The sequence below is a fragment of the Dicentrarchus labrax genome, unplaced genomic scaffold (assembly GCF_905237075.1).
Source record: "Dicentrarchus labrax unplaced genomic scaffold, dlabrax2021, whole genome shotgun sequence".
In the NCBI taxonomy this organism is placed as follows: domain Eukaryota; kingdom Metazoa; phylum Chordata; class Actinopteri; family Moronidae; genus Dicentrarchus; species Dicentrarchus labrax.
Genome location: NW_026136711.1, coordinates 12653613 through 12677186, shown reverse-complemented (window position 1 = coordinate 12677186; position 23574 = coordinate 12653613). Strand labels below are relative to the sequence as shown.

At 42.4% G+C, this 23574-nt stretch overlaps 1 protein-coding gene and 2 non-coding genes across 4 annotated transcripts in view; 1 reads left to right on the top strand and 2 right to left on the bottom strand.

Moving 5' to 3' along the window:
- The window catches only part of fgd5a (FYVE, RhoGEF and PH domain containing 5a), a 30290-nt gene extending 11115 nt beyond the window's left edge, over window positions 1–19175 (top strand). The window contains exons 3-21 of one of the 2 annotated variants that reach the window (XM_051414452.1): window positions 57–174; window positions 1087–1145; window positions 1540–1570; window positions 4369–4520; window positions 5090–5246; window positions 9392–9482; window positions 9824–9874; window positions 10071–10129; window positions 10891–10962; window positions 11135–11203; window positions 13958–14041; window positions 14147–14226; window positions 14364–14460; window positions 14744–14881; window positions 15256–15358; window positions 15471–15607; window positions 16260–16361; window positions 16733–16887; window positions 17574–19175. In XM_051414452.1, coding sequence (XP_051270412.1) covers window positions 57–174; window positions 1087–1145; window positions 1540–1570; window positions 4369–4520; window positions 5090–5246; window positions 9392–9482; window positions 9824–9874; window positions 10071–10129; window positions 10891–10962; window positions 11135–11203; window positions 13958–14041; window positions 14147–14226; window positions 14364–14460; window positions 14744–14881; window positions 15256–15358; window positions 15471–15607; window positions 16260–16361; window positions 16733–16887; window positions 17574–17610 — 1792 coding nt within the window. In that variant the 3' untranslated portion in view covers window positions 17611–19175. Of the gene's footprint in view, window positions 1–56; window positions 175–1086; window positions 1146–1539; window positions 1571–4368; window positions 4521–5089; window positions 5247–9391; window positions 9483–9823; window positions 9875–10070; window positions 10130–10890; window positions 10963–11134; window positions 11204–13957; window positions 14042–14146; window positions 14227–14363; window positions 14461–14743; window positions 14882–15255; window positions 15359–15470; window positions 15608–16259; window positions 16389–16732; window positions 16888–17573 lie in introns of both variants that reach the window. The other variant, XM_051414451.1, reaches the window with a different exon arrangement.
- On the bottom strand, window positions 15896–15967 carry trnae-cuc (transfer RNA glutamic acid (anticodon CUC)). The gene has a single exon. It is a non-coding gene; the product is annotated as a tRNA-Glu (tRNA).
- trnae-cuc (transfer RNA glutamic acid (anticodon CUC)) lies at window positions 16968–17039 on the bottom strand. Its single transcript has one exon. It is a non-coding gene; the product is annotated as a tRNA-Glu (tRNA).
- Window positions 19176–23574: the final 4399 nt, after the last annotated feature.

Genomic DNA, 23574 nt, shown 5'->3' with positions numbered 1-23574 from the left:
TTTCAGTACCAGGGCTGTTTTGCTGTATTCATACTGTCTTTTCTTTCCCTTTGCAGTGCCTACACAGAGCCTTTCCCAATGAACCCCGTCTCTGCTGGTCTGTCAGCAGATGAGGACCACGGGCGTACCTCAGAGGAGGAAGAAGGGGTGGCGGAGCAAAGTTATGACCGACAGGTGAGATATGGTATACAGAGATAAATGAAAGTAGGGTAGCAGGTGATTAATTCAGTCCTCTGAGCTACCAGCTGGTCCAGCAAATCAACATGATGAGCAGAAAATGTGGCAAGGGTCCTTTTGAATGCTTTATTGTATTAATATGCTTTAGGTTGGAATTTTAAATATTTTATACATTTTATACGTGGTACTCAATGTATACATGAACCTTTTCTCCTGAATGTATCACCTTAAACTCCCCAGACTTTTGTACAATAAAAGGCAGCCATTTTACAGTGGCTATGAGACCCCACCCTTCCTGCTGCTACCACAATAATATCAGGCCACTGCTCCCATCATGTGGCACACATTTCCTTGTTTTCTTCTTCAAAGCAAGACAGAGAGGAAGAGGACCAGAGAGACTTGCATTGGTCCCAGGAACAGTTTCATTGAGTGTTTTGGTTATATTTTGAGGAAATGAGGATCAGTGCGCCTTTAATGCAGTATTTGTGAAATGCCCCACATAGGAAAAAATAACACTGATAAAGCACAGGACCCTTGCCGGTAAACCCCTAAATGGCTTCAATGTTATGTTTTGGCTCGGATGTTTTGAGACCCTGTGATTAGCCTCTAAATCAATGAGCAGCATTGTTGTCACCACACACACAGCCTCTCATACATAATGCATCTACATTTAAAAGTCCCGTATTTGAGAAAGCCTTCATCGTCTATGCTGCACTGTAATGAAACAATCTGTCTTATTTTGACAGCAGTAATCTTACCCAAAAAAAGTGAATTTGCTTTTTCGCCACTTTCCTCGGCTGCTGCGTAGCTGTTCCTATTAATGTGTAAGAGGAATAAGTGCCCACTGAGAGCCTTTAAACATTAGCTGTGTTCATTCATCTCCCACTGTTCTCCCTCCCTGTCACCCAGATTGATGGCCGATCCCGAGCCTTCTACGTCGCCAAAGAGCTTGTCGACTCAGAGAGACTGTGAGCATCTCCACTCGGGGATTTCCCCATTTGCACTCTTCTCCCGCATGTCATCACACACAAACATGCTGCATCCAAATCTGATGTTTTGTGTCTTTATCTATTCTCCTATTCCCTCCAACTGTATCTCTCTGGCTCCTACGATAATTCATCGAGCTGCATGCAGGGCAACTGACAGCCAATTACACAAGTGTCTTGTGTAACTTATTGAATACACTAGCCTTGCCCTTGCCCTGCTACACACTTAGCCATTCTTCTGATGTAGTTTTCTCATCATGCATAATTTAAGTAATTTAATGAGTCTTGTAGAAAGATTAACATAGTTGTGTAGAAGGTTGTAAATTCCTTTTCACAGTTTAATTAAATTTTAGTTTTTGCTCTTTTTGTTTTCCAGACACGTCAGCGCCCTCAAGTACCTTCAAGAGGTAAGAAAACCCTTGCTGCTAACGTGGCATGAGCGTGCCATGTTAGCTTTGAATGTCTCCTGCTTCAGGGCCTCTTAACATGTCTTGAAAACCTACTGATAACATCTTATCCTGTGTGTCTGCTCCCCAGTGTCTGTCTCCCTCTCCTCCTCCTCCTCCTCCTCCTGTTGTAAGGTTCTGCTCAGGTTTATCAATGTTGTTGCAGCAAGATCTACTTCCTGTTCTTGACAAAGTTGACATGTTGTGGTATGGTCAGTTGTAAGATGACGCAGTGTGCATGCTGTCGTTGTATTCTTACACAACTGATATGTGTACTCTGACACTCAAGCAACTCAGCTGGCAGTCTGCCACCTAAAGGTTACAACAATGCTGTTGGGGGCTTTTATACTGGTCATATTGAATACTCTGGTATGAGCTCCTTTTGACCAGGTTGGCCATGCAATGGAGAATTTCCTCTCAGAAGAGTGTAGTTGATGCAGGGCAGAGGATTTAAAGGTGAGCAGTGGTAAGCCTCTCGAGGTCAACCATGCCTCACAGCCAACTGTTGTCATCTATTTCCATCATTTCTCACTCACTGCCTGTCAAAACAAAACCAAATCTCTACAGAGGTATGAACAAAGAAGGATGTTTACCAAAAATACCACACAAATAAGACTCAAACACTTCAAACAATATTTAAATTTGAATCAAAAGGGAAAGTCATACAGGAAGAGGAGGTCAGACACAAACCTTTAAAAGAATGGTGTGGGTTGCTATTAAGGTGATGGTTGCCAGTACAAATCTGACAGGTAGAGTCATTGTACGCAGAGAAAGCCCATCAGTCAGCCTGTTCCTTATAACCTTGAATAAGGTCATAACCTGATGTGTACCCCCTCACCATGATTTATGAAAGCCTGATACAAAAGCAGCTGATTTGTGTAATATGTAATTCAATGCCATTAAATAGCAACTAATGCAAACATTATACAATGGACGCCCCTAATAATCAGAAATCTGCAACCGCATCAGGATGCTCAATTACACTAATTAGCTGCTGCATGCCAAAGTACAGACAGAGACATATGCTGCAAGTCAATATGGGCCCCATTGCTTCAGAAGTGACATTTTGACAGTGATGTCCTAGTGTAGTCTGAGCTATTGAATATATTTTTCAGCGTAAATTATCTGCGTTCACACATTCTCACTTTAAACCGAGTAACCTTGGCTTGCGCTCTCTTCAGTGTTACCATACCTTTTAATTGAATCTTTTTGCCACCTTTCAAAGGTGACATTGTGGGCTTTTTCATCACGCTGTTGCATAATGCATAGGTACAGTGTTATAGGGTCTTATTATTCTTTGAACTTCAAACTATGATGTGTCAAGATATTAGTTACTTTGATGCAGATGACTGTCATAATTAGCATGAAACTGAGTAATTCAGCTGGCAAACACTCCAGTGGCACAACGTGCACAAACAAACAGTTTGGGGGGGAAAAAAACGAAAGCAGCGTTAAGTGAGAGGCACACATGAGCTATTGTTCCATTGTTTGATAAGTAATAACAAGAATACAAAGAATTTCCAGACCCTGTCTCCACATAGGAAGGGAGGCCCTGCTCTTCTTCTAAAAGACTTTCCCTATAACAGCTTCAACATATGAAGCTCAGAGTTATTACTTTTTCTTGCTGGTGGTAACCTGTGACATCTGAACAGATTCTCCGTGCTGAGTTATGACCGAGCATGACTGGTTGCTCAACCAACTGCTTAACGTTGCTTCTTGACCTGCCTTACGTGAGGAAAATAGGGATAAGGTGGTGAGTGGGCCGGTGAAATGGAGAGTAAAGCTCCTTACATTCATGGATCTGAGTGTGCGTGTGTTTGTGTGTAACCTGGGAGACCGAGTCAACCAGAGCCGTTAAAGTAGCTGTTCTTCTCCCCGGCAGGCGTGATGAATGTTAACTCATACGCGATCGATTGTGCATGATGAACGGCATGTTCTGAAGCACCCAGTGTCACTACATTATCTCGCGGCCGACTGGGACAACTCTGTTTGTTTTATGTCTGTGCTTTACTTAGAACTGGAATAGATGGGCTCCGGACACTTATCCCTTACAGACACACAGAGGCTTTATATATGATGTTTGCCAGACAGCTTTGCCCACAGAGGAGAGTGAGATTTTTTTAAGCATGTTGACACCTCCTAACGATTCCCCTACTTTCATCTAGTTTTTTGTCTTCATTTGCTGAGTAGATGAATCACCTCTCCCCTGCTTTTTCACTCCCATATGCCATAACTCCTTATATTAGTCCTCTTAGTCACTGACACCGCAGCTATTAATGCCTGTTGCTTATGTTTTATGTGTGCTGAATGTACTTCAATGGACCTGAATTCATTGTATATCAGTGAGTTTTTAGGTTCTTGTCTACAGAGAAATGAAAAGTGGGGACTATGTACAAAACAGCATTGTGTCATTGAGCACCAAGGTCATTATGCAACAACACCTGGTGTGTAACTCTTGTGCTAGCAGCGCCGCCTTTCCTGAATGCCTGGACAGAACCCAAAGTGGCGGGAAGGCACTGAGGTGATTTGAAGGGAGGGTGGCAGGAAGGATGTTTAGGAGCATCTGACCTTCCTTCCTTCCATTTTCTCCCCCTTCTTCATTCCTCATTCCTCAGTGCCTTTTCATTTCTCCTGCTCTCCCTCCCTTCCTCCTTTTACCCTAACTACCATTTCCTCCATTCCTCTCCCTTTTATGCTGTTTTTCTGCCCCACACTTTTGTCTTCTCCTTACAAATCGTGTTTTCCTCTCTTTCATGCAGGAGTTTAGGTCAGCAGTGAAAGAGGCGGAGGGTGAGGGAGGTGAGCCTGTGTTGGAGGAGCAGAGGTTAGGGGAGATATTGGGAATGCTCCCCCAGGTCTACACCCTCCACAGTAGCATCCTTACCGAGCTGGAGGACCGCATCAGTCAGTGGTAAGAAACACCATGGATATTACCGTTGCTTATGCTCTGGTCTGTTGTTGTAGACTACAGTTTTCATATAGTGTATTTCACAAATGTAGCACAATACACACACAGTTGAAGCAGACTAATGCAGAATGGATGTAAAGAGTAAAGAGTGTGGTCGTAATGCATTTTACTCTGAGGTCACAATAATTACTCTACACTATCCCAACCCTGCTTTAAAATGCATATAATAATTTGAGAGGTCATTCAACCATTAAGTGTTTTTTTGTGAGGTTTTAACATTATTATATTTAACATGAACTTTTCTGTCCTTTAAAAAATCCATCTTAACCTGGTGGTGTACTTTTCTTATTCTTAAACTAAAATATGTAATTTCTGGGAATCATTGTCTTTACCAACATCATTGCAGTCAGCATCTTAAAATTCAGTGTTTTTCCAACACTGTTCAGCAGACAAAGGACGTCCCAGAGGGCCTGCCAGCTGAGCTGTTGCTAACATTAGCTGAGCTTGTTTCTCTGATAACTTAAGATCCAGATGTGCCATGCACGTAATCTCTGATTTTCCTTTCTGTGCAGGGAGGAGAGCCAAAGGGTAGTAGATGTGATCCTGTCACGTCGGGAGGACTTTGGGGTATTTGACACCTATATCTCAGAGTATGATCGTAGCATGTCCTTGCTGGAGGAGAGCTGCAGGAACAACTTGGCTTTCGCCAGCATCGTCAAGAAATTTGAGGTAAACTACTGAACAGACAGACTAGAACCTGAGCAGATAAAGGCTCTTGAGTATGTCTCTTCTCCTCCTTTTATTCCCACTTTTTTCCCATGTCTTTATTGTTTAACTGAGAATACTGCATGTGGCTTTGGAGCACTGCTTAATAGCAAAAGATCCTCTTCAAAGCATAAATGGTAGAAATATTTTGACAGTCACAGATTCAAATCTTAAGTTCAGTTTCCATGTTTGTGGAGTGAAAGCGAAGCCTTGTGGGTGTTTCCAGGGAGCAGAGATCGAACCTGGTATTTCCCCTGGCGCCCACTCAGCGGCTCTCAACTTAGATTTTGTCACCCAGCTTCCACGGGGAGATAATGGCCTTTCTAAACCCTCTCTATCCCGCCCTTCTCCATGGGACTGACCTTTCCACTGTCATGCTCGCATATTTTATATCCAGCACTCAACACCAAATACTCATTCTTTGTCCAGCGTGGATCTCCTCATCGTTGATCCTCCCTGGAGAGCAGGGAAGACGCTGGGTGACGCGATCAAAATTCAGCAAAAGCACAGATTGTGTGCCTGGGCCACTTAATCAACATATTATGTTGAATAGGAGTCGGTATAGTCCCTGCTGGTAACAATACAACTGAAAGACTTTTAACTGAAAGACAGGATATAAAGTGAACCTATAGATAAGACCACAGAGACAGATCTGTCATTTCGGTGTAGCTGTGTCCCGGTCTATAAAATTGATTCTCAATTTACAGTGTGCAGCGGCACACAGGTCATCCTGAATAAATTAATAGACTAAATTAAATGTATTACCTCTTATTTAGTCCTTGTTTGGTAATTAGAAAGAGTTTATGTACAATTGAATGCTTCAATTTGTGTAAGACAGATTAGTAAAAAGGCCTTTCTCAGGCTTCTGTTTATGTTAAAGTTTGGGTTTTACAAAGTTACCTATTCAACTCACTACCTTTCTTCTCAAATGTACGCATTACTAGTTCCACCCTGTACTCTGATTCACTGTGAGTGGCTGGCACAATGGTTCCAGGCGTTTCTAGTTTGATAAGAAAAGCGGAAGGACAAGGCACCAACTGTCTGTGCTCATGAATATTCAGCAACAGCTGCCCCTTACCGAAAAACTTTGGCTCTGCCAGACTTAAGTGAAGTTAATGTAAATAGAAGAGAGTGCAGGTGAGAGATAGACTCTAAACCGTCACTTTAGGAAATACTGACCTTTAGTATGTTACTGCATGTTCTCACACTTGGTCTATGTCAATATGCTAGCCCTAGCCTATAACCTTGATCAAAGTCAATAATTTGCCACTTCATTTCAGCTTCATAAAGTTGATATTGGTCCCTTTTCTCACACCATAAAGCACTAATTGCTATCTGGAGTCACCATAAAACGATTGATTTGCAAAGAAAGATAAATGTAATATCATCTGATCTAAGGACACAAGTGTATTTTTTTCTCTAAAGGTCAGAGGTCAGTAAACAATAAAGAATCGGCTACTCCTCTCTTGTGTCCATATAAATGCTGATTCATCTCACACCTCTTAAATTAACACCCAGAGGCATATTCAATCACTTTTTCTCAGTCCACTCACAGGCAGATTCATACTTCCCACGGTATATACACACTGCATATTGTATTTATGTTTCAAATATAAACCTGTAATATGGGGTCTGTCCTCCCCAACCTCCCACAACCAGGAATTGTGTGTGTATGTGTGTGTGTGATGGATGCTGCTTTGAATCAGAGCACTGCCATGGGAATTGCAGGGTGTGTGTGACCCCACTGTAATGAGGGAGAAGGAGGGCCGAGGGAGAGCAAGGAGGATCGTGCAGGTCACAGGATACACTACTCCTACTACTGTGACAGTCATTTATCTGCCGACTGTGTGACACTTCACAAGTCATTATACTTCACAGTAGTGGAAATGCTGATGTAAATGTTCTCATTTCCTGCTCGCAGCTATTTTTGCAAATTTAAAACTGTTCGTCAATAGCTGCAATTTTCGCTTTCTCTGTTTCAAGACATAAACCCTTACCTCCCTCAATATCCCTCTTTCTTCTTCACCCTCCTGCCCCTCTGCCTTTATTGCTACAAGCCAAAGTCTAGCCGTATAAGTGGTAGTAATTTCATTGTGGATGTGGTGATGACAGTGATGAAGTAGCCACAGACCCTGATCAGATCAGAGCTAGACCCTTACAGGATTAAAGCCTCCTCTCCACAGCCAGTTGCTTGTTTACCACATCATCTATAAACATTGGCCCAACACAGTCACAGTGTGTGTGTGTGTGTGTGTGTGTGTGTGTGTGTGTGTGTGTGTGTGTGTCCTCTTTTTTGTGAGAGTTTCTGCGCCTCTGTGTATTTGTGTCTGATTGTTTTGCAGGGGCATGTCCATACACAAATTGTGTGGATCTTGTTAAACCATTTTTTTCTGAAATCTCTTTCCAAAGCCCTCCAGCTTGGATTTATATTCATGTCATAGCTTGTGTTTGTGTAAAGCCTGTGTGTTTCCTCTTGTGCAAGAAGCCCAGGAGGAGAGGAGGAGGCTGTGCAGCAGGTGGACAGAGAGCGATAGAGGGAGAGCGCGATGGAGTGAATTCCTTGTAAAGGCAGCTGGGCAATGAGGCAGACAGAAGCTAATTAGAGAAGCAGCCTCCTTTACAACTCCCCAATTAGATCAGTTGTGTGTGTGCAGGCAGCAAATCAGCTGGCCATGCCAGAGTCTGAAAGGTGGGTTTGTGTGTCCGTGCGTGTGTGTTTATCTCCCAGCACGACGCATCACACCCTTTCCCTCTTCTCTCCTCCTCCATTTGGCTCGCTCACCCAAACAAACCACACGCTAATTAACATCTCTGGAAAGCCACTTCTTCCGAACAAGTGTCAATTGGATGACAATTTGCGAGCCACACTTGAGGAGAGCGGATGTTCTGAAGCCAAGCGGGTTTTATAATGGAAAGCTGGTTATTATTGTACTCGATGCATCATGCAGCGATCAGGAGGAAAGGGGGGGGTTACAGAAAAGTGAGAGAAACTCAAACAGAGGTTGTTGCTGAGAAGTGAAGCTGAGTAGAAGAAAAAGAAAGCGAGATAGAAACAAAAAGAGAAAGCGAGTAGTCGTGAAGGGCTCATTAGAAGGGGTATCAGCTATGTGTTTTACTTTTTGACTCCTGCACTCCAGATTGTGATAATGAAGACAAAGAGTGGTGTGTTTAACTCGCATCCCGTCCCTCCCCTTTACAGACCTCATCAGTGTTATCTCATCACCAGCCCAAGGTCTTGTGTGTGTGTTTGTATCTGCTTGTGTGTGGAGGGTTGCATCAATAATATATCGCATGTGTTTGTGAGTGCGTTTGAGATGAGTTAAGCGTGTGCCCGTGTGGGTTCTTGTGTGCTCTCATCTATGTATGTGTGTGCAGTGTAAATAAGATGAAGATGCTGTTTCCCGCAGGGCGCTATCTGTGCCTCTCTAATGTTGGACAGGACTTCATTGGATTAGAGAAGACTGTGTGTGTGTGTGTGTGTGTGTGTGTGTGTGTGTGTGTGTGTGTGTGTGTGTGTGTGTGTGTGTGTGTGTGTGCCCAGTCCCCCGTTGCTTCTCTACCGCTCAGGGCATAAATACCTGTCACAGACAATTAGATTGTGATTGATTTTCTAAAGCTCTCTTTGATTGCGCCAATTTCTGTCCCCTTTCACCTGCAAATGACTGCTCTGAGAAGAAGAATGGGAGTTGTTCGGGTTTTTTGTGTGCTGGAAAGGTGTGTGAAGGTCAGCCAGTCCAAGAGCGTTCCCTTTGTCACTTGTGACCTTGACTTGTAGCATCGTGTTAAAGAGGCTATCTTTGCTTTGAAGACATAGGTCTGTGGTTTTGTGGGTGCAGTTTATGGACACCCAGGGGTCCTTTGGTGGGATATCACACTGAGGAAGATTTGAATTTGATTATAATTTTATTCAGCCGAAATTATCAAGTGTCAGTGGTGTATACAGTTTAACAATTCAAGTTTAAAGCCCCTTTTCTCTATCAAACATTTTTTGACCTATGTATTGTTTTGATATCTGTATATTTACCTCTTTTAAAAATCTGTGTGTGTGTGTGTGCGTGTGTGTGTGTGTGTGTGTGTGTGTGTGTGTGTGTGTGTGTGTGTGCATGCAGACAAAAAGCCCAGAAGAAGCTGAAGTCCCACTGAAGCACCAGCTGCTGCAGGTTATAGTGAGAGTACTTCAATATCGGATGCTACTCACAGGTAACGCCAAACACACGTACATACATAGTAATCTAATAACAGTTGCCAGTGTTAGCTACAGTTGAGTTGAAGTGAGCAATGATGTGCTTTATTCCTCATTCATTTTTTGAAGTTTTCAAATGTAATGTTATTTCTTCTTTTAAAAGTCACATTTTAAATTCACAAATGCTAGAAAAGACATATTAGGATTATGTCATTTGCCTCATGCACTGAACAAACGGCACTTTGCAAACAGTTTAAAAATTGTCACCAATTTTTTTAGCAGCCGTTAAACTGTATTTAAATAATCAGTTTGAGGGCCTCATGTTTTCACTATTCTTTTCTCTCTGTGTCACCTGCAGATTACCTGAACAACCTCTCTCCTGATTCTAAAGAATATGAGGACACACAAGGTAAACCTGCAGCATGGAGCTCTGACTAGAGCCATAATAGTGTTGATTTTTCAGTAGTCAAAGACATACTGTCACACACACGGTGCAGCTGCTCGACATGTATCAGGCTATAGTTGTAGGATCACAGTCACTGAGTGTGTCTTTATTGAATTCAGTCGTGCATAAATCTCTCTTTCTCTCTGTGTTTGTGTTGCAGCTGCCTTGGTGATCGTGTCCGAGGTGGCGGACCAGGCCAATGACAATCTGAAACAGGGGGTGAGTTTACTCTGGATACTCTCCATGTGTTTATAACATTCACACTGTTTAGCTCCTGTTGAGTTTGACACATTCACAGCCCAGCGTGCCGTTATTGAGACTCCTCTTTATATTCCGCCTGGCAATGAAAGAGCAATTTTCGGATGGAGATGAAGCGTGGAGAAGTTAGACAGCGGAGGTTTTCCTGTCTATGAATCCTTCGTCTAAATGAAATACTGGAGTGAAGGAGAGGTCTATCCCTCTTTGGCGTCGGCCTCCGCAGCTTGTTGATTAACGCAAGGGGCGAGGAAAGATGATGTCATCAGAGAGTCCCAGGTGTATCATTACAGAGGGACCAGTGTGAGGGTGGACATGACTTACGCTCCCCCTCAGACATGGGCAGTTCAGAGAGATAATTCCCCCCTCCCCCCCACTGTCTTTCTCGCCTCTCACTGTCCAGATCCCCTGTGCCTCACTCTGGCTTGCCTCCTCTGTTTATCACACTTTTTTCCTTTTTACGGACATGCACTGACACACACACACACACACACACACACACACACACACACACACACACACACACACACACACAGGCTGACAGACAGTGGAAACACAGGCTCCCTCTATCTCTGCCCCCCCATTCAGTTTTCAGTATCACATCCCTTTTCGCCATCCTCCCTTTCATTCACGAACAAACAGTGACAGTTTCATTCTCTGTCTCCTCTTCCGTCCATCACTGGATAATCTCCCTCCATCTCTATGCTCTCTCTGCTCTCCCCCAGGAGAACTTGCTGCGTCTGGTCCACATAGAGTACAGTGTGAAGGGAAAGAGGGACCTCCTGAAGCCTGGAAGGGTGAGCACCAAGTGGCCGCTTCTGGCCAGTACTGTTTCACAACACTTTGTTTTGTAATGACGTCTGAAGAAAAGTATTTGATCGTCTGAAACATAATTGATGTAAGCAGCAATTTGACGGCCTACCATGCCTTTCTTATGCTTTTCTCTGTGTGTGTTGTTTCTTTTGGCAGATGTTTGTCAAAGAGGGCACACTCATGAAGGTCTCAAAGAAAAGCAGGCAGCCCCGACACCTGTTTCTGGTAATGTTTCTTTTCTCCATATCGCTCTAACTTTCAGACACATTATTAGACATTATTATTGTTTAAACTTTTAAAATAGTTTTTCCCCGCTATTCTTTCATTACGTAGTTTCAAAGTCATAGTTCTACATCATGGGAAATATGCTTATTAGCTTTCTCTCTGAGGGTTCGATGAGTGGATCCACACTATTCTCACATCTGTTAAAAACAGCCAACATGCCATAAGCTTATCTTAGCATGAAGACTGGAAGCAGAGGGAAACAGCAAGCCTGGCTTTGTCAGATTAGGGTTTTAAAAACACCCATCAGCACCTCTAAAGTTCCCTAATTAACACCTTATTCATGTGTGTAAAAATTACATTGGCGATTTTTTGAGGTGGTTATGTGCAAGACTGTTTATTGGCTGGGCTCAGTGACTTCCTGCAGTCTGTAGTTTTTCTGGCACCCTGTTTTTTGTGTGGCTTAGTCACACAAGATAAGAGATGTTAATTAGCATTCAGAGGTGTTGGTAGGTGTATTTTTTACCTTTCGAAAGTCAGATTAGCTGTTTCCCCATTTCCAGCCTTTATGCCAAGCTAAGCTAAGCGGCAGCTGGCTTTAGCTTCATATTTAGCATATAGACATGAGAGCGGTATCAATTTTCTCATCTAACTCTCTGCAATAACGAATATTAGCATATTTCCCAAAAGGTCTAACTAATTCTTATAGGTTGTTAAATCATTTCACACATGGAACTTCAAGCTGCATAATTTTATACAAATCTCTCCAAAAATCATCCTAACTTATTTGGTGTCTTTGGAAACTTATGGATCTCTTCTAGAGTTTTAAATCAGGTTCTGTGGGTTCGAACAATATTTGTACCATGAGTTTAGTCATACTGCATCAGTGATTTGACATGGTGCACTACAGTTGAAAACACCTGCCATGTTATTGAAGAAATGGCAAAAACAAGGCTAGCGTGGTCTGCGAAAATATAGGGGAATGTTGGGTGGAGGTCGTTCTGCGAGAGGGGTGAGGTTGGGGGGGGGCACGAGGCCAAGGCTGTAAGACCTCCACTTGGCACCACACCCAATCGAGAAAGGGCCTCCCTCTCCGCTCTTCTCCTCTCCTCCCCTCTCAGGACTTGTTTTCCAGGGCCCCACTTCCTTACAGGATGTTTGGTGTGGGTCACTGGATGCTGGCTTCCTGTGTATTGGGAGGGGACTGACAGCAAAGTGAAGGCCAGACACCCTGTAGAATGCAGGGAGGAGGAGGAGGTGGTGGAGGAGGGGTGGTGGCGCTACACAAACACATAACGTGAAATAGAGAAGCCCACTCTATTGTTCCATGTGCAATCAGTGCTGTCTCATGTTGTGAATTATGCTTGAGCTACACATCTGCGGGAGCGGCGTAAATGATTTTGGCTTATACTAGTCGATCCAAATAGAATATAACGTGGAGATGTGGATTTGTTTTATCGTTTATCTTCCTTTTGCTCAATTCCATCATTCTCCTCTTTCCAAAACAAGAGTGCAGCTGAGCGACAGCTGAAAAGGGTCGGTGGTTGATACTTGTAGGCCATTAGAGTTATATAGCCATTCGCTCCCTTGAAGCTGACGGCATTGGTTGGTCAGCTGTTATTTATGGGCTTTTAAGGAAAGAGAATCCAAAGAACAGTGAAGATGAAAGCCATCACTCACCTCAGCAACAGAGAGAAGCTACAACCATGTCACAAGCCTGGGCTCACAGAAGAAAGACAAGTGGGGGTGAACGAGTGAATGCAGGGATTAGAAGGAGGATGGAGGTACAGAAAGTTGCCAGAGGGAAGAGAGTGAGAGTGAAAGAGGCAGGTGAAGGAGGTGAAGGGTTAGTGGATGAGCTGAAAAGCCTTGAAGGTGCCAGGGGGTCAGGTAGGTACATGTCGTGTCTCATCTGGGAAAGTTGTCTGTGTGAAGTCTGCTAACTTGGCACTTGCTTGGGTTTCTGTGGAAGGAATCTTTGAGTAAATGAGCAGTGCAGGCAGGGTGGAGCCCACGAACTGTGGTGGCTGCAGCCCAGAGGTCGCAGGCAGGGCTCGGGCTTGGCTATCATGCACTGTTTTGTCTCCAGCCAGTCAGCCAGTGAACCCGTAACTGCGACTGTTTGTGTTGTTGTTGTGGTGAAGGTGGCCGGTTCCACCCAGTCCTGGTTCTCAGTGTAGCCTCAGAAGGCTGGGAGGGCGAGGGGGAGGCATGGAGCCCGGACCAGGGTGGAGAATTCCTGGATGCTGCCTTTACGGCCCCAGCGGATGTTTAGAGCACACATTAGGTGTGACCAATGATGTCATCTCTTTTGTCTGGGAAAAAATGAAATACCTCTCATAACACAATGGACTCTCAGTGTGTCCGGGGATCACAATACTTTTGGTCTGACAAGCAAATAAACACTTTTAATGCCTTATTTTACTGTTTGCATACATGGGAATTTTGTGCTGAGGGGTTGCACGGACATATGTGAATACTGAGAAAGGAAACATAAGTAGTTGAGCCCAGAAAGTTGCTTTCAAGAAAGAAAGAATAAACAAAGAGGTGTGTGCTGCAGTTTTCTCTCAAGTCAACACCACCACCTTGTGGTAATTAGGGGTTATTGTATTCTTCAAAGCTCAGAATTCAAGCTCATTTTTTCAACCAAATCTAATTTATCTACTTTGTTATTGTTTTGACAAGCACAATTAACAAATAAGCGAAATCTAACATATTAATTAACCTCTTATTTCCTCTTTATTTTCTCTTTATCAGATGAACGATATAATGCTGTACACCTACCCTCAACAGGATGGAAAATACAGGCTCAAGAACACATTATCTCTGTCTGGGATGAAGGTACATTCATTTCCTACGAAATCTCAGCTCATCTCCAACTTTATCTCTGTACACAACGTTTTTTGGCTGACCTCTGATGTGTTTTTGCCCCTCACACACACACAGGTGAGTAAACCTGTCCTCGACAACGTGCTGAACTGTATTAGGATTGAGGTGTCTGACATCACTATTACACTCTCAGCCAGGTGAGCATCTATGAACAGTGTGACTTTGTTCATGACTGGCACAAGACTCCTTTTCTCCTGTTCGACTCCTGCCTGACTTTAAGTCTCAAGCCTTTCAGAAATATCAGGTGTGAATGTTTGTCTGTTTCCGTCTTCAGTTCAGTTGGAGAGAGGGAGGACTGGTTCCACACATTGAGCCGAGCCATAGCAGACCACGCTGCAGGACTCTGTACATTTGGTGGACCCTGCAGTGAGGTAAGAAAAGTCAAAAAAAAAGATGAAGCTTTTTTTCATCTGAGCTGGTCCATAAATGTCCGCATCAACTAAAATTAAGGTAACAATCAATGCTTGTTCAATTAGTTCAAATACATTTTACCACTGAAATGATTACTGAAAGAATCTGTTATATTATTTTAATAACAATACATAGGTGTGCTTTGTAATCCCCAGCTTATGTCTTACCACATACTAACATACAGAAACATCTGCTTATAAAACCTCACTCTCACCTTGTCTGATATATTGCATGTGTCCACAGGCCCGTGAGAAGTTGTGGATGGCCCTGGGTGAAGCTGCTCCTGTACTCGTGCCAGTGTCTCATGTGATGATGTGCATGAACTGTACCTCTGACTTCAGCCTCACGCTGAGACGACACCACTGCAACGCCTGTGGCAAGGTCAGATACACAGACCTGCAAAAACTACTTTGTGATCAGTCTTTGCTAGAGGTTTGTTTCACTGTACTGGATGCCAGGTGAAGTTTTAAGAGACTACTGACCTGGACTAGAAGTACTAAAACAAATAGAAAGACGAAATTGCTGTGTATCCAATAAACTCATTATTCTAGGTTCATCATCTCATGAATTATTAAATGACACAGTTATATTGTCTGTCACACAGACCTTTTTTTAATGTAGCGCTCTTTATTTATCTATCATTCTGTTAGAGTATTTTTTGTTGTTTCTCCGTTTTGGTATCAGGAGGTCAGACACTCAGAAACTCGATGCTGTCTGGTTTGTAAATCCTTTTTCCATTCTGTCTCCCTGAACAGGTGGTGTGCCGTGCTTGTTCCAGGAACAGATACCCACTGAAGTACCTCAAAGACAGGGTGGCCAAAGTGTGTGACCACTGCTATGCCGAGCTCAGGAAAAGAGGTGAATCTCATCTTGTATAAGCATCTCAGTGGTGGAGGAGTACAGTGGGAGTACAGTGTGTTTTTTCCTATTTGATATGGTAATAACCGTGTATGTGTGTGTGTGTATATAGGTGGCAGCGTGTCGGGGGCATGCGGTAACTCCAGCCCTCGGACTCACCGGGCCAGCCGTCCCCTCTCTGCTGTCTTCCAGAGCCTGCAGCCCCCAAGTTTGTGGAAGAGCAGGAAGAGCACCTCCCCTCTCAACCAGGTGGACTACGCTTCCCATTTGCCAACATGCACTTAGCTCAAAATATGGCATTTTATGGGCCCAATTTTTATCACAATGCATTAAATAATCACACTTATTTTGTTTCAGCTTTTCACTGTAAATATGGTCATGAAGGCTAGTGACATTTGATCTGATTTGAGTTTAATATTTAGTTTGAATGAACACATGTTCATTTCCAGTACAGAGTAATCTACTATATTACTACAGTATGCTGTATGTTAGAGGCTTTAAATCAAACGGCCTCTACCCTTCAGTAAGTAAAGAGTGTTCCCTGACCGGGAATCGAACCCGGGCCGCGGCGGTGAGAGCGCCGAATCCTAACCACTAGACCACCAGGGAGTTAGAGGGTTTTATGGATAGCTTGTCGACTGGAATGACATGTATGACATGTGGCATGTATGATGAATTATGTGTAGACACTTGTGTAGTGTATGACAGCTGCTAGTAGGGTTCTCTATCTTACTTTCATGGCCTTCTTCCTGCCTTCAGGGATTGGACAGTACAACAAGAATTTAAAGTAATCCTACTCCTGCAATTAAAACCAGATTGTTATTGTCAATTGTAAACTCGGTTACATTATGTTGCAAAAGTTTCCAGTTATGTGTATCTAATGTGTCATGCAATTCATTAGGTGGTGCTTGCTGTGGAGGGCTCCGCCATGAGCGGCAGCCTGCAGCGCCGGAAGAAGAGCAAGAGGAAGTGGAAGCGGCTGTGGTTCCTCCTCAAAGACAAGGTGCTCTACACCTTCACAGCCCGTGAGGTGAGGGGGCACAGAGTCTCCCACACCAGCCCCAAAACTCTCTCACACACACACACACACACACACACACACACACACACACTCATCACTCAGTCACAGAGCTATTTCCTCACAACCCTTCTCTATACTTTCTGTTTAACACTCACACTTTTACTGTTCAACCTTTCCTCCTGGGAACAACACTTGCGACTAATGAAGGGATTCTCTGTGCTCTCTCTGTTTCTTAGTATGCATCTGCTTTGTTCTTCTTGAAGCATGAAATTCGTGTTATTTGCATATTGCCACAGACAGCAAAACAGTTGTTTGTACGCCTGTGTTTGATGTCTTCACTCTGGTTTCTTTAGGATAAAGTGGCATCAGAGAGTTTACCTCTGCAGGGCTTCACCGTCAAGCTGACTGAGAGGCCCGATGGAGAGGAAGGCAGCAACGTGTTCCATCTTTACCACAAGAAAACCCTGTACTACACGTTCAGGGCTGATGATCAGCACACTGCTCGCAGGTCAGAACTGGAGAACTCTTTATATAGAGAGATGTGGCTTTTATTTCTGAATTGGATTTGAAGAGTGTACGAAAAGCACGTTCCCTGACCGGGAATCGAACCCGGGCCGCGGCGGTGAGAGCGCCGAATCCTAACCACTAGACCACCAGGGAGCTATGAAAAGGGTGATAATTGGCATGTGTGGTATGTGTGGCAGGGAGGAGAAACTTATCTCACATTCTTACATGAACCATATAGATAATTGCTGTCCTTAGTGATCGTGAGTTTTGGTAAGAAGTGTTAATCTGACAGCATTAAAGTCAGTATCGGTGAAAGAGGACAACAGGCATGGCATTGCACTGTTATATGGACTATGTGGCTGTTTGTGGCATGCTTTGTTCTTTGGGCCTGGGGACTACACATTTTTCTCAAAGGGTAGGAGTCCCCACACAGGGAGGGTCTCAAAAAGATACTTTTAGTTGCATAATGGGAAATGAAGGATCCAGTGTTTTTGGAAATTGACAGTAGTGGATTGTAACTCAAGTAGAGTACTGGACTGATTACAAAATTGAGGTTTGAACAAAACAGTTGCATATGTGCAGATAAATATCCCTCCTCAGGGACTAGAAAAGTGACTTTGTCATGTAAAATCAGCGGAGTGCCCCTTTAAGTCCATCAGTCTCATGTTTACTTTTATTGTGTTTCAGATGGGTCAACGCCATAGAGGAGGCTACTGTTTTATAGCACCTACTCAGTTCAATGAACATGCCCTGCTGTCCGTGACTGCTAGAACTCCTCTGTGGAGCACAACATAGCTACCTGCTGCATCTGAACTCACACCATCAGTAAGGATTCATCACGTCTGATCTGTTGTGGAATATCATGTGACAATTTAATCACCGGGGGGGATCTTACACAAAGTGGGGGAGTCACAGGGGTTCTTCTATGTGGAAAGGAGAAGCAGAAACCTCTTGTTGGAGTGTATGAAAACTTGTAAGGTTCCAAATACGCCGATCCAGCCATGTTCACTGGAGCCCGTCCCTTTAAGGAGTTGCTTGGATACATTCAATGCTTCATCTAAAACAGCATTTTATTCCCTCTGTTACACCTTTTTACAAGGACCATCCCACAAAAGATTCTTCTCCAAGTCAACTATTTCCATCTTTGTGGTATTTTATTTGTTTTTTTTAACCTGAGGTTCCACTGGATTATTAAACCACCCTTCATTTTCATACATGAGACAGTTACAGCCTGTGTTCTGTGATGATTGTAAAAAAAAGTCAAAAACAAACTTTGCTCCATAGTCGTATTTGCAGCTAGTAAAAGGGAAAATATTGGTCAAGATATTTGGTAATCTGAATATATATTGTGAAGTATACACTGCAGATATTGAATTATATGATTTGTTTGTATAAAAATGGTGTAACATGATGTTCTGAGTAAGAGGTCATTTTAATCATCATGGTGTGTGTACATTATGCTTCTTGTGGAGTGTTTCTCTTGTGTTGAATCTACAAAGCTATGGAATGACCCTCAGCATGACAACCACTCAATACATTTCTATGATGAAGAATACATTCAAAGACACTTTGTACTTTAATCTGTAGGTTTTGATACATTTGCCACACAGTTCTTAAGTGCCAACTAATTTCTTCCAGTTGAATGCAGTGCAATTCCCAATTGATGATGAATGTGCCTGAAATGAAATTGTACTTTGTTTGTCTTTATGTTATCGCAGTACTGTACTACTGTCAGGTCTCCAGAAGAGACCTTGATAACATGATTTTATCTACTCTTATATACTTTAATCTTCTAGTATTTTGAACAGTTCAGTTACAGTCCAGTAACATAAGAATATACTATTGTGCCACATTTATTAATGCATTTTCCGTGCTGTATATACACCGCTGGACTTAATGGAAACTGCTGAAAAAAAGCCATTGTCATACTACCTATGAAATCAGTGTTGGATTCATCTGAGCCACTTGTGCAGTAGGGAGGACACTGGAGTTTCACTCTTCTCTACTCTCCTAACATAATCAGACATACATAGTTTCTCTTCAGTAACCAACCTAAAGGCATTATCTGCTCCATTCAAAATGCAGCTGTACTACATGTGATCCTTCACCCTGTCAAACCACATTATTTCTAAAGCACACATTTGTTCATCAAGTACTGTTTAGCTTTTCTACCTGTTTCCTATGCGCCATACCTATAGTGTTATTATGGATTGTACCTCTTGCATATTGTGCATTGTAAATGTTTATGTATATAGATACATATAAGAATAAACTACTCTAAAACGTTTACTTAATGTGCTTTCACAATGCAGAGATGGGCTGCCTGTTCTCACACATAAATCTATTTCTTTCTCTATACAAATAGAGTAGCCAATGTTACTCTATTTGTAAAAAGTAAACAATGTTCCTTTTCTGGTAAAAAATATTTCTCAAGATCCACTTGAGCACTAAATTTAAGGCCATCATTCGTATATACATCCATTTTATAGATAGATAGATAGATAGATAGATAGATAGATAGATAGATAGATAGATATTCCTTTATTTGTCCCACAATGGGGAAATTCCAAAGTAACAGCAGCAAAGTGGACACATTTATATAATTGAGTACAAACACACTGCAGACCAAAAATTATCATACGTAGTTCAATCGACTGTCTGACGCAATCCTAGCAGTTCTAATTATGAGCTTCACATAAGCAATACTTATTGAAGGGTTGCTGCTATGTATGGGATACATTTGTATGGGTGTTCATGTTGTGCCTGTTGCCTGTAAGTGATAAGTACTGCGATGACGCAGAAAAAGTACATACTGTACCTGTATTTCTACATTGTTTGTGGTACTGGTAAACACAGTATAGTTAAGTGCCTCTTTCATCCAGCAGAGGGCAGCATTACTTCATGTCCCACAGATTGCACTAGGATTGTATTAGACATGAGTTCCTTTATTTCTGTTTGTCAACCAGCATGCAGTTCAAAGAACATAAATAAGATGCAGTTATATAAGTTGAATTTTCACTTGCAGAGCAATGCCATGTTGTTGAAGTTCAGGCAGCTCGGTTTTCCCATTATTAGAGGAGAATTAGAGAATTAATAGAAACTTGATAACATGTATTACATTGGGCAGAAAACAATAATACAATGTTTTTATATGCAAAGTAGTGTGACATGTATCTCCTCAACCAGGCGCCCCCATTATGCTGAAGGTATACTAAGTCACTGTCAGTTCATTCTCTTATCTTATTACTTCTATTAATTCTGCCTGGGAATAACATTGGTGAATGTAAGAATGGCAATTCAAGGTGTAAGATCAATGCAGATTGTGTTCAAGATCCAGCCAATACTGATATTTGACAGGTGTATTTGAAAAAAAAACATTTTAAATGAAGATCTGTTCATGAACAGATGATGTTCAGAGTGACAGGATGTAGAAATATATCAACAGCATACTTTATAGCAGTAATCCTATGAGTGATTAAGTGTCCAAGCCAAACCTTTTTAATCTAAGTCTTAATAAGATTTTAACTGATATAAATTGAGTTGATTCTGGGCGTGATGTGTTACTTTGCAGGATTGTTTAATGTAAAACACAGGGGAGACGTTGTTACAGAGGCATGTTGCTACATAAATCCTGATGTACATCCATTAAGAATGTCAGATGATGCCCCCTATACTATGCTGTCAAGCCATTTAATGCACATAAGTCAGACTAGATCAGAATTTAACAATACTGCAGGCCATTCATTTTCACTACACTGACTGAATCAAGGGAGGCCCTCTAATTTTAGGTCAAATTAAGGAGACATATTTGTGTTGTATTTATACACATCATTACTTTTAACTGTTGCAGATGTAATTTGGCCAAATATAAAATGCACATGCACATCCGCTGCCAGTAGTGACCATAATCAGCCCTTCTTTTCTCCAGGCTTTTCACTTCCCAGCCCCGGCCAGACGGCTGGGTAATATGAGCCATCTCAGATTAAGTTAATTAGTTATACCAAAGAGTTCCACACAGCCAAAACAACCAAGTCAGACAGCGGTGGACCACGACCAGGAAAGCAGTGGCTAGCATAAATATTTAAAGACAAAGAAACAGCACAAAACATTTTGGCCTATTTCTTTTTCAACATCTGCAATATTAATGACTGCGAGTTAACCAGAGCAGGCCCGATTTAAGAGCTTGCTAAAGAAAAGAAAGAGGATGGTGGCTTTCATTTATCAGCCAGTACAGGTCCTTTGATAATTAAAAAGTGGCATTTGATTTGCTCATTAATAATTTTAAATGCCTGTCTATACAGATAACAAGAAAGGAAGAGAACAGAGGAGAGTGTTTGCTGAGGACACTGTTACTGGATACAGAAATCAAGACCAGAAGACCATTTCCAATTAGACGACGGGTAAAAATGAAGTGATTGCATGTCAGTCAGAAAGTAGGCAGAAGACAAAATGGGAAGATTGGGGTTGTTCTAGATACATGATCCCAGGAGTGTCAGTGACCCAATACTTAGTTGAAGTAACAGAGAGAACTAAGAGAGAGAAGAGAGAAAGGCACTGGAAGCAGGGAAAGTTGTTCATTTCCGTCAAGCACTGAACAGTTAAAGACACCTTGTTCCACTGAGCATGAGCTCAGTCTCTCACGCAAACACATTAATAAAACCTTTCCCTTTGTGGCCAGGGAACCAGAGCTGCGGAGAGTGATTGGGTAACCTCCCGCATGTTTGAATCAATACCCTTCAATTTCTGCAGTCTCTGTAAGAAAAGGACCTCTAATAATAGGAAAAGGACAGCATCTCCTTGTACACGCTCAACAACGTTTAAAATTCACAACCAGGAGGCCAGTAATAAGAAATTCAATAGAGTGCTTGCATTGCATTGCCAAAATACCAATCTGACACAGGCAAAGAGGTTCAGAATTAAACAAAAATATGTTTTAAATTTAGTTTAGTTTGTTTCAAGATAAGACAGTGATAGCAGGTATCACTGTATGTGTCACTGACTGGGTAGCCTAGGACACCAGTGAAGTCAGGTGAGCAATGTTCCATGTTGTTATCTCAAATCTTTTCCAGTGCAATACTGTTGGTATGCATTGCATTGAATATGCACCTGAACAGAGTTTGAGGTATGGGTTTTTGAAGAGAAAGTGTTCCATCTCGTCTTTGTTCTTGTCTAATGCTCCTATTCACAAGAGCCTTAACATAGAATATGTTACACAATAGGGGGTAAGTTTGAATGGCAACAATAAATAAGCATCTGAGAACAAAAGCCTTGCTGATATTCCAGCTGTGCGTGTTATCTGCTGTGATGGCTGGTACAACATTTTAAACCACAGACAACACAATCACTCGTAGATGTGCGTTTGACGTTTTTATCACCATTTGAGAAGGAAGTCATTTCAACAGTGTCTAAAAGAGGAAAGTGAGGTTGTGCTGCTTTTAGAGATAACCCACACGTTAGCCAAATGTCTGTCTAAAAGACTGGTCTGGTTTACCTCATGGCCATTTCAATGAAGAAACTTGTTCAACTTCTCCTTGTCTACAAACAGTTCTCAGCCTTGAAAAGTGAAAAAAGATGTGTAGGAAAGAAGTGGACATGAGCAAAACAAGCAGGAGAGAGAGAATGACAAAGAAATGAGGACAGATAGTGAAAGGCAGTTTTAGTCTCTGGCACGTCTCTTGATGAAAGGACCATTTCTCTCCTTTTTTAGGGATTGTTTTTTATCCCTCCCTCCCTCCCTCCCTCTGCCTGTTCCTCTCATTACTCACTCTGATGTTTGCCCTGGCACTGCTGTGATGGCAGAAATGGCCATCCCAACAGGAACAGGCTGGGTCAGTCCCCTGCCGCATAGAAGTCTAATTCACACAGAAAAGCCAGTAGTTTCATACAGTATGCTGTGTCATGTTATACAACTGGTGTTTTCACAGTTACACGCAACGTCAACTCCATCTGGAATTTTTACAGCAGACAATGATGCTTCTAATTAAAAGTTTAAAGCTGCAGGGGGGTCATTTTGTTCTCCTGCAACCCCTGGGTATCAGCGAGAAATGAACCTGATTGCCATCACATAGCCTGTGCTGACGGGAAACTATGCACGCGACTGTTCTACATTTCTTCCTTCAGGGTGGTGATGGTGAGAAAACCTTCTTTGCTTCCTCATGTTGAGGAGAAAATCTTGCTTCCCCAATCTGATGCTGAACCACAGTGTTGGGCGGGACTAAACACAGGAAGGGGTCACTCAAGTGCAAATCCACTGGATCAGTTGGTAAATCCAGAGGCACGTTCATTTCATGGGAGGGGTGACTTATCACAGGTCTGTGATGGTTTTATTGGGTGGAATTTGTATTTACAACCAGTGGTGCAGCATGAAGTCATTGGTGAAGATTTCCAGGAAGTGAAAGTAATTGAAAAAATTATGTTTTCCTGTCATGGGACTTGAAGTTTTTAATGTGTGTTTGTGTGTGTTAAATCTTTGGAGGATGTAACACTACTCTTTCCCACAGCCACAGATAAGCCTATAGTTGAGTGATCTTGAAATTATAAATTTGGAATATATGATTGACTACAAATTTTGTGTATCAGTTGCAACAGCTCTGTGAGTGGCGGACAGTTTTTTTTCTTTCTGGTAAAATCTATTGTCCTTGAGTTGTTGTCCCACGCTCCAAATGTTTGTGGTGGTAATGACGTCGTG